Source organism: Caloenas nicobarica, chromosome 1, assembly GCF_036013445.1.
Source record: "Caloenas nicobarica isolate bCalNic1 chromosome 1, bCalNic1.hap1, whole genome shotgun sequence".
Lineage (NCBI taxonomy): Eukaryota > Metazoa > Chordata > Aves > Columbiformes > Columbidae > Caloenas > Caloenas nicobarica.
Window position 1 is genome coordinate 198,422,042 of NC_088245.1, and position 10,269 is coordinate 198,432,310.

Consider the following 10,269-nt stretch of genomic DNA (forward strand, 5'->3'; position numbering starts at 1 on the left):
AGGAACTGGGATATTTATTATTCAAAAGGACCTGCCATTGCATTTGGACTCAGCTCAATCAAGCATTTTTGTTATGATGGGGAGGGCTAAGAGCTGAGCAGAAAGACCAAAAAATGACTTCTAAGACTGATTCTCTTGCAGGAACTCCCTGTGTAGAGAGAAAGTCTCTTTCATGTTTAATGCCATGCAAAGTGCTGTGTACAACAACTCAACTGAATAATATGAAAGTGATATAATAATACAACGCTAATGTAAAAACCTCTTGAGACATTCATGACAAGCATCCCATCTTTTTGTCTCAGTGTATTTCAGAGTGCTCTAGGGGAACCTTTTTCTACAAGAAAAGCTGACTTATGAATTTTCGTACTATATCTGATTGTAAACAATGATTCCTGTAATAGAAAACTGAGCTGCCTCAACAGTGCCTTTATCTCTTAAAATTGGTTATCCACCCATAAGGATGAGTGGCCTTGCTGCCAGCTCATGTATTCAGTGATTCTCTTTTGATTTTTGATCTGATGTTCTCTTGAGATAACAGATAGCTCTGTGTGGCTTACCAGAATAGGTGTAGATTGAGATTAGTATGTGGTAAGCAATGAAATGGGCACTAAAAATGTAACAGCTTGGAGTTTCAAACCCGGGTTTTCAAAGTCTTGGTGGAAAGGATTAAATATGCTTGTAAATATATGTGTTGTGACGCTTCTTCCACCAAAATGATCAGAGGAATGGAGCACCTCTCCTGTGAAGACAGGCTGAGAGAGTTAGGGTTGTTCAGCCTGGAGAAGAGAAGGCTCTGGGGAGACCTTATAGTAGCCAGTCAGTACCTAAAGGGGACCCACAAGAAAGCTGCAGAGGGATGTTCTACAAGGGCATGTAGTGATGGGACAAGGGGTAATGGCTTTAAACTGAAGGAGTATAAGTTTAGATTAGATATAAAGAAGAAATTCTTCACCATGAAGGTATTGAGACACTGGAACAGGCTGCCCAGAGAAGCTGTGAATGCCCCGTCCCTGAAGTGTTCAAGTCCAGGTTAGATGGGGCTTTGAGCAACCTGGTCTGGTGGAAGGTGTCCCTGCCCATGGCAGGGGGTTTGGGAGTACATGATCTTTAAGGTCTCTTCCAACCCAACCCATTCTATGACTCTATAATTCTCTTGGCTACATGCCAAGCGGCAGACAGACTGTTCGGATGCGTAAGGGCAAATGATGGCATGGTTAATGCTTCAGAAACATCTGGGCTCCCAGCAGGGATTAAACAAAGGTAACACTGAATTGGCTAGATCTGTGTGTTCAGATGTTCAATATGTGCACAGAAACTCTTGGCTCACAGATGCTACTGATGACCCTTCACAATCTTCCTAGGCAAAAATCACTTATCAGAGAGCATACCATAGCAAGCAGATTTAAATTATGTGAGTGTGGGAAATGCCTACGAATGAACTAGCGTGAAAGATATTCTCCTTCCCTCCTATGTCTTTCTCAGATTTCTGCCTCCTCTTTGTACTCTTGGCACTGAGAAAAGGGTTTGTTCTTGAAAACTTTGCAATTCACTGTGGAACTCTCCTTGTCCTTGCTGTTTGTTCCCTTCCTCCCCAAGTCCTCCCTGTGCGTGTGGACCATATGACTTTTCAATCATCTTGTTCCTGCATAAGATCCTGTGAGAACTGGGTTTGTGGCTACTCCATGTCCCACACTTGTTACGATGGACAGAGTCCTCACATGTGAAGTATTACCTACAGCTCTAGAAAGCAGAACAAAATGCAAACTGCAGGGAAGAGCTAAGCAGGAGGTCTTGATGCTGAAGGAGATGGTGGTGGGTTCAGGAAAGGTACTTACATGATGGTACACTTCTGATTTCACTGCATGTGAATTACTGCAGTCTTGGAAACAAAAATCCTCAAGCTGTCTGATTCGCACCAGACACCTGGAGATGTTGAGATGCTGTGATGAGCAGACTGGAAGGAGAGGCACGGAGCTAGAGCCTGGAGCTGCATGGTGTATTTGAACCTGTTCATGGATGAATGAATGATAGTCATCCCTCCACATTGTAACCATTGTAATGGAGAGAGGGTGAAGAACTGGCCTTCCTCTCCTTTGAAACCAGGGCAGATATCCCTTTTCTCCTCCTTCACTGTCCAGCACTTATAGTCCTGCCTCCTGCCTTACCTACAAGTGTGGGCATCCGCTGTGCTCACCCCCAGGAATTTGTTGGTTTATGAATTTATTACAAAGCCTGACCACAGTGAACACAAAGATCCAGAGAGGATCAGGGAGGCAATACCAGGTGGAGCAGTAGCCTCAGTAGTGTCAACAGAGCCCCAACCTGCTCCATGTGATTGCTGGAGGAGGGTTGTGGGAACGTGTGAGAATTATTATGGGAAGAAGTGGGACCATGATCCTCAGGAGCTGGAGGGTTTGCTGCCAACACCTGAGGAAACTGGGGCCTTTGGCCAGCTCTGAGCAGGCTGAGTAGCTGATGCCGGCTACTGCAGAGACCCATCTTCCATGTGTGGGTACATGTTTCACTAGTGGATGTTAATACTGATCAGCCAGAGAGGAACAACACCTGCTGCCTGTGCTGTCTGTGTGCGTGTGAGCAGTGTGTGGGTGTATGAGTCTGTGTGGGTGTATAAAGTCACTGCTCTCTGTGTTCATCAGTGGCTGGCCATCTGTGTGCGTGTGTGCACATGCACCTCCTGGTAACACGTCCTCAGCCTTGCTGCAGGCTGGACCCAGGAGCAAGGAGCTGCAGCAACCTCACATCAGGTGGATGGGGGCAGGATGAATCCCCCAGGGTGTTGTCGCCACAGATCAGGCTACCTCTGACAAAATTTGATGGAGAAAAATGCACACCTCTCCTTGTGCAGGACAGATTCAAGGTTTAATGGTGGATCACTTGGTACATGCCATCATGGGGTGGGGGATTGGACTTATTCACAGCAGAAGATTCTCATGTCATTGAGAGCTGTGTCATCCTCAGCTCCCTGGGGTACTTCCACCTTTGTCTGGAGCCCACAGATGGCCCCGGAGCTGCAGCTGCTGCTCCATGGGCCGAAGTGACCCCCTGAAAGTCCACAGCCTTCCAGCTGTGTCCCATCTGAGCAGGTGAACCTCACATTGTTGGCAGCCGTGTCATCAGCCAGGTACTGTCTCCCTTCCACACGCAGTGAGAAAGAAACCAGCTTGTTGCTGGGGCAGAGCTGGGCCTTGGTCCAGTTTCCCCACCTGCCAGAGAAGAAAACAACTCAACAAGATGTATTTAGCCTCTGCTGTGATGCAATCAACACCACAATGCACCTACGACCCAGCGTTTGCAGGGCAGGGGACCTACAGAGGGACAGTGGGTTTCTTCTACAAGCACCTGTTTCACTCGGCTTCCCCATCAACCCCTGGATGCCTGGCCACCATCCAGCATGGGCTGTCCTGTTTCTGCAAGACCCTTTGAGGAGTTCAGCTGCTTGCTTTGTGCCTGTTATTTAACATTAATGTCCTTTTCCACGTGAGTATTTGAGGAAAAGGAGAAAGTACAGGTTTAATATCTGGATTTTTTCAACTCCCTTCCATCTTTTAAAGTACATATTGTTCCCTCCGCAGGACCAGATGTCCACCCAAAGAGCTTCACACTTTGTGGCCAGGGGGACCTCACCCACGTCCTCAAGCAAGGTGGGGAGCCACCCTCACAGGGGGTGTGGGTGCCTATGGGGAAACCATCACACAGGTTTTCCTATGTGCTGTCCAGAAACTGCTGACCTGAAGGAGGACAAGAAAGCAAAGAGTACATACGGCCCCACGGAGGACTCGATGACTGTGCCGTCAGTGCAGAGTGGGTGGATGCCGTTCAGAGCTGTGTCATCACTAAACAGCCAAAATCCCTGGTAGGGCTCCACCTTGGAAGAGGGGATGAAAATGGGAGTATCACCAGCGAGTGGTCAGCACTCTCCTCCATTTAAAAGAAGCAATGAGGTGAGCTCTCCTGATGAAGGATGGTAGGGGGCTCCAGAGACACAGTCAGTGCTGCTGAGTGGGGCTGTGAGGCGGCTCCAGGGCATTTCTCAGGGACACCTTTTTGCTGTTGCCCACCTCTGCTTTTTCTCTGAACTGTGGAGATTGAACCCCGATCTTCCCTCACTCTATGGACTCCTCTGCTGAGAAATCGCTCCCTGGCAGGGAGCCTGGATAGCTGCTCTGCAATAGAGATTTCTTGCTGGTAAGCCTGCATGAGTGATGCAGATACAATGCAAACTGTTGCAATGGGACAAATTGTTGCGGCCAGCCCTACTGAGACCAGAACAAAATAACATCATTTCACAGAAGGTTTTTTTCCATCCTGAAGAAGGAGTGAAACCTTACCTTCACTTCAAATCCCTTAGCGTAGCCACTGCGGCAAAACTGTGGGTACCCCCAAGAGGCCCAGGGGCCTCCGTTGGGCACGGTGAGGATGGACTCATACTCTCGTGATGCCATGCCCAAGGCGCAATAGGAGCCCAGCAGGCAGAGGATGGCCAGGATGAGCAGCTGCATCGTGGGGGACCGGCTTGGCACCTCTCTGCATGTAGGTGATGGCACAGGGGAATTTATGAGCCTGGACAGTGGGTGGGAGTCCTTGGGGAGTGTCAACAAACCCCGTCGCAAGTGCTAGTTGTTGCTATGTACTGTTCCTGTTGACTGCCTGTCTCTCAGTGGTGGGGCCACCCTTGCCAGGCAGAATAGGTATCACCAGGGTGTGCTGGCCAGGGGGCTTGCGGGGTTGTGCAGACTTGTGGCTGTGAAGGAAGGGGACAGATCTGGGACCACTCCCCAAGCGGGTGCAGTGAGTTTGATGAGGGTCCTGGCAGTGTTGAGAGGAGGGTGTTGGAGGGAGTGAGGTAGGAAGAGGAGTGGTGGGGTGGGAGGGGAAGAAACCTCTGAAGAAGCTGAGACAGAATGGAAGTGGAGTGGTCTAAGGGTCATTTGTCCTGTGGGAGTCCTCACTTGCTTTCTCTCCATCACTTTTCTTCTCTCCCTGCTGTCTCACTAGGACTGAGGAAAGTGCCTGCGCTGGAAGTCATTGCATTTTGCTCTGGGACACATGTTAAATGTAAAGGATAGAAACCCCTTCTCACAGGGCAGTGCTCTAGCTGCCAGCCATCTCATGTGGCCTCTGCTGAACTCATTCTAGCTTATTGATGTCTTTTTTGTACTGGGGACAGGGGAACAGGAGCAAAACTGTATGTGGTCCCATCATCCCATGGACTCCATGCTCCTTGTGAAGCCACAGCTCCCAGCTGCTCAGGTGGATCTTTAGGAGGTGTGAACATACAGAAACAGTGGGAGTTTCCAGCACAAGCAGACCCCTACTTTTACTGTTGTTCCACTCAGATGTGAGTTTCTGCTGTATGCCTTGTTCCTCCAGAGGAACTAGCAGAGAAGAAACCTCTGCTGACAGCAATATTCCTGGGTATCCGGGGAGCAGTTGCAGAGTAGGAGGTCAAGCTTCTCACAGTCCCATTGAAGAGTCAGTGATGATGCTGCCTGGGAGAGTTGTCCTGTTAGGTGTATATCAGCACAGCCAACATAGCGAGAAAGAGTTATTCCAGGCTTCGGTTACTGAAGAATGGAATAGACTACTTCTGTAACAGCTGCCTTATACAGGTGAAGCAGGAATTGTTGTTTTCAGTTGAAATCCTCTGATGTTCCCTCTTGGGTAAAATTGCAAAGATCTTCAGTTACTCATGGCATCCCACGGGAGACAAAGAGGATGAAGATGTCTTTTTGTGTCTTTGTACCCCATAGGCAGCAGGAACCTGTCAGAAAGAAGAGAACAGGGATGAAGGGCTGTGTGGTCAGGGTCCTGGTCTCAAGAATGGTAGCTCATGAATACTTTGCCACTCCTGGAGAGACAGGAATTTCTAAGTTGACATGTCAACTGGATTTCCTCATAAGTGTGGCAGCAACTGCAGCAAGAGCAATGGGCCATTGCCAGGTACCACATCCAGTAAAGAGCTGTGAAGAAATGATTTGACCAACCCTCTTAATTAACCATGCTGGCTGAATGGTGAGACTTTCTGGATATGTGGAGAGTTATGGCTTTAGGGTAGAGCAGTGGCAGAGACACATAGAACAGAAAAAGGATCTTAAGGAGAAGCAGTGAAGAAGAGCTAGGTGAGGGAGGAGGCCTGAACTGGCAGTTGCCAAAAAGGTAGAGAGGTTTTCCAGTTTGTAGTCATATCCATGGAGCTGAACCTTGCTCCATTTGAGTCCCTCTTATTGAGAGGGTCTGTTTTCTTTGCCTTCCACTTTCATACAACTTCTGCTGTTTCCTGTCAGTCAGCCTGACCTCCAGCTCCAGTGGTGCTGCTGCTGCAGGTAGGAAAGGGAGATCCTGGCTGGGAAAAGACCCTGCTCAGCACCTTTCCTGGCTTTTTTGTTGCTCCCTTTTGGCTGCCTGGGGAGGACATGGCAGAGGCAGCGGCCCTGGGTCAGTGGTTCTGTGGTACTCCAGCAGGAAGCAGTGAAAACAATTCATGCTGGTAATTAACTCTGCCTGTGGGAGGAAGCAGACACTGCATTTCTATAACTTCAGAGTGGGGAGCTAGAAAACAAACAAGGAACTAATTTCAGTTTTATGTTTTCCTCTCTTGTCTCTCATTAATTTTTAAACCTCCAGTGAGATGAACCTTCTTCTTGAGTAAAAGACTTTATTTTTTTTTTTCTTCTACAGGACACCTTCCCAGCTGTAGGAGTAAGGCATGGACTAGAATGAAAATGCTGGGATCACTATCAGGAGTTGAATTTGTGCTGCTGGGGTGCAGGGCCAATGAGTTCTTTTGGACAAACCTCCTCATACACTGAACTTACCCGAGTAGCCAGTGATGTCTCCAACATCTCTGCTAATGAATGTTTTTTCATCTGAAAGAAGCTCTTCTCTTCACTCACTGCTTCTTTTTCTCTTCTGTTAACCTGCAGTCCTCCAGTCAGGCAGGGAAAGTGACGCGCGGAAAGTGACCTTACAACCTGTAAGATTGTAAAGCAGGTATGTTTATTTCAGCGCTGGTCACATGGGGAAATAATTTTCACCAAAGACGTGTGCAAATTTCCAGCAGCTGTGAGCTTAGTTAAATACTGTAAAGTGTTACATATTCATGAAAGTTCTAGGAACGCCTATACATATTCATAACCTGTCCCCGAGAAGGCGGTTCTTATTACAATGAGTTCTGGGAGATCATTTCCATAGTCTCCACCTTTGGCTCCTCCTGGTTGCGCCTGCGCAGTGATCGTGGATCAGGGTCATCTTCTCTGTACACGTTCACCTCTGGCCTGGTGTGATGAGTTGGTTGGGACTCAGACTGCTGAGTTGGCGTATCTCCTGCCCTGTGTCCAAGTTTTGGTTATCTAATCCACCCAAGGATGCACCAAGGATGCACCAAGATTTTGTCTCCCTGCAAGGCCTGTAAAGTCATCAATAAAATTTTGTTTCTCTTATACAAGGCTTATACAAGGCTAAGCAAAGCTAGGCAATTGTAATGTGGGTTAAGGGTTCTAAGTGATGTGGGTTAAGGGTTTGCTCTCTAAGCGTTAGCTCCTTAAGTGTTAGTTCTTTAAGTACTGATTAGTCAAGTGTTAATTAGTTAATTCCTTGTATCAGAAAGTACCAGCTTGCAAGCCCAGGATGGGTGAATTTTTCATTGTGTTAGATGGGAAAGCTGGAGTTCAAACTTCTCAGTGAATCTGGCAACTTCTTTGCTGTTTAGCTTTGGTAGCTAGTTGTAGGGTCATGTTTTGTGACATATCTTTTTTTGGTTTTCTTTTTATTGAATTATTGGAAAGCAGGATAGCATTAGACTCAACAATTGAAATGAAGACACGATGGCCAGTGTAGAACAAAGACCAGTTCTGTATTTTTGCAAACATGTGAACCAAAAATATATATCTCTTATTTTTTGGACAACTTTTGGGCGTAATTTCCATCCAGATTTAAGTCCCCCTCCCTGTGATAAAAAAGAACTGAGAGTTACAATGAAATCAGAATCTTTGAAAGCAGTGTAGGTGCTCAAAATAACTAGAAATTAGCAGAATAGAAAAAGGTAATCACAGAGCCAAAATATCAAGACAAAAGAGCGAAGTGCTTGCAGTAGCCTTGTTGACATTGCGTTATAGATACCTAAGTGTAGGTTAAGTGAATCCCACTTTATCTGGGCCAGAAGGTATTTTGTCATTTACTGCCCATTTACAGGACAGTGAGGCTCTCTAGAGAAGGCACAGGAGTTGTGTTCTCAGGTGTCCTTCTTCTCTAGCAATGTGAACATTCCTAGATGATGGTGAGAAAAAGTTACTTTAAGTTGTATGTGGACTGAAAAAAGTACTTGCAATGGCCTTCATAATGTCATTGGACATAAGGCTAGTTAAATTCTTCCCAAATCTGGAAACTAAAACTGGTTTTGGATAAAAGACTTGGTTTCAAGTGTTGTTTGGTGCTGCCAAGGGGCCAGTCAGCCTTTAAAGCATGTAGCGCTCCTGCTGCTGTCATGTCAGTTTAAGAACGGAAGCAGAGTCTCAAAACTTTCTCAGCTACTAATGATGTTCTTTGAGGGCCAGGGAATAGGCAGTGGCCGACACTGCTGGTGCACCTGGACCAGACACACAGGCACATTGCCAGCTGGGCGAGGGGCGGCACTTCTTGCCCACAACGTAATAGTGGTGAGGTGTGATTCCTGTGACTCCCTACATGAGGAAAGTGATGTTTCCTCCTCTTAGAAACACCCCTAATAGCACAAAGTCATTAGACTGAGGCAGAGTCCGTGGCTTTTCACCACTCCCAGTGCAGAGCAGCTGGTGCTGAGAATTAGTTCTCTGAGGCAAAAGTAGAGGCAAAGGTATCTTTTCCATTCGCAGTTTCTTTGTTTCTCATTTCTGCTGCTTCTTGCTCTTTTCTATTGACTGGTGAGGCCACCAGAGCTGTGGTTCAGGTTCACCTAAGTTATGACACCTCCCTTTATTTGCCTATACAAAAGTCCACCTGTGACCTTTGTGTCTGAGCTGCTGCTACAGTCAGTGGAATGTACATGCTTGGTGAAGTCCAGAAATTGATTCCGCTGAAATTGAATCCACAGAACAGCCTTTATGTAGCTGATTCAACTGCCCAAGGGTAGGTGTCTAATGCCACTGGAAACTCCACAGGGCAACATATCTTCGCATCTTGCTTCTGCTTACCAAGCCATAAGGAGTATGGGTTTTTTTAGGCCTGGTAATAAGAAACTGGGGTCTACCTTATGTTTTCCTCAGCTATTTTTTTTTAATGTTTGTTTTTCTATGGTTGTCTTTGATATTTCCTGATAATAATTTCTCATGGATCTTTTTGCCTCAGATGAATCCAATTTCTAGGGAGAGTCTTCATAAGGGCAGAGCAGATTGTTTCTGGAGAGAATTTGTAATAGGGAAATGTTGGCAGTGATTACAGTTATTATTAAAAGTTGCATGTGAAATAGATAGCAAGCTTATCACACTGTAGTAGGTTACTCTTGGCTGGATATCAGGTGCCCACCCAGCCACTCTCTCTCTCCCTCCTCAGCAGGACAGGGGGAGACAAGAAGATTGAAAGCTCATGTGTGAAGATAAGGACAGGGAGATCGCTCAGCCGTTACTGTCACAGGCAAAACAGGTTTGAATTGTGGAAGATTAATTGGCTTTGTTGTCAATTAATAACAGAGTAGGATAGTGAGAAAAAACAACAAAACTTAAAACACCTTCCCCCACCCCTCTCTTCTTCCCAGGCTCAACTTAACTCCTGACTCTTTACCTTCTCCCTGCAAGTGGTACAGGGGGATGGGTAATGGGGATTGTGATCAGTTCATAACACTTTGTCTCTGATGCTTCTTCCTCCTCATGCTCTTTCTCTGCTCCAGTGTGGGGTCCCTCCCATGTGACACAGTCCTCCATGAACTTCTCCAACATGGGTCCTTCCTATGGGCTGCAGTTCTTCATGAACTGCTCCAGAGTGGGTCTCTTCCATGGGGTGCAGTCCTTCAGGAACAGACTGCTCCAGCCTGGGTCCCCTACAGGGTCACAAGTCCCACCAGCAAACCTGGTCCAGCATGGGCTTCTCCCTCCACAGGGTCACAGGTCCTGTCAGGAGCCTGCTCCAGCGTGGCCTTCTGATGGGGTCACAGTCTCCTTTGGGCATCCACCCGCTCTGGTGTGGGGTCCTCCCTGGGCTGCAGTGGAGATCTGCTCCACCATGGACCTCCATGGGCTGCAGGGGACAGGCGGCCTCACCATGGTCTGCACCACGGGC

The 10,269-nt window shown here is 47.3% G+C and overlaps 1 protein-coding gene across 1 annotated transcript; it reads right to left on the reverse strand.

Annotated features, from left to right (window-relative positions):
• Positions 1-2,929: 2,929 nt before the first annotated feature.
• Positions 2,930-4,520, reverse strand: LOC136003258 (vitelline membrane outer layer protein 1-like). The gene is made up of 3 exons (XM_065658695.1): positions 4,350-4,520; positions 3,783-3,886; positions 2,930-3,224 (listed from the first exon to the last, which is right to left on the reverse strand). The coding sequence occupies exons 1-3, from the start codon at positions 4,518-4,520 to the stop codon at positions 2,930-2,932; spliced, it is 570 nt and encodes a 189-aa protein (XP_065514767.1).
• Between the last annotated feature and the right edge of the window lie 5,749 nt (positions 4,521-10,269).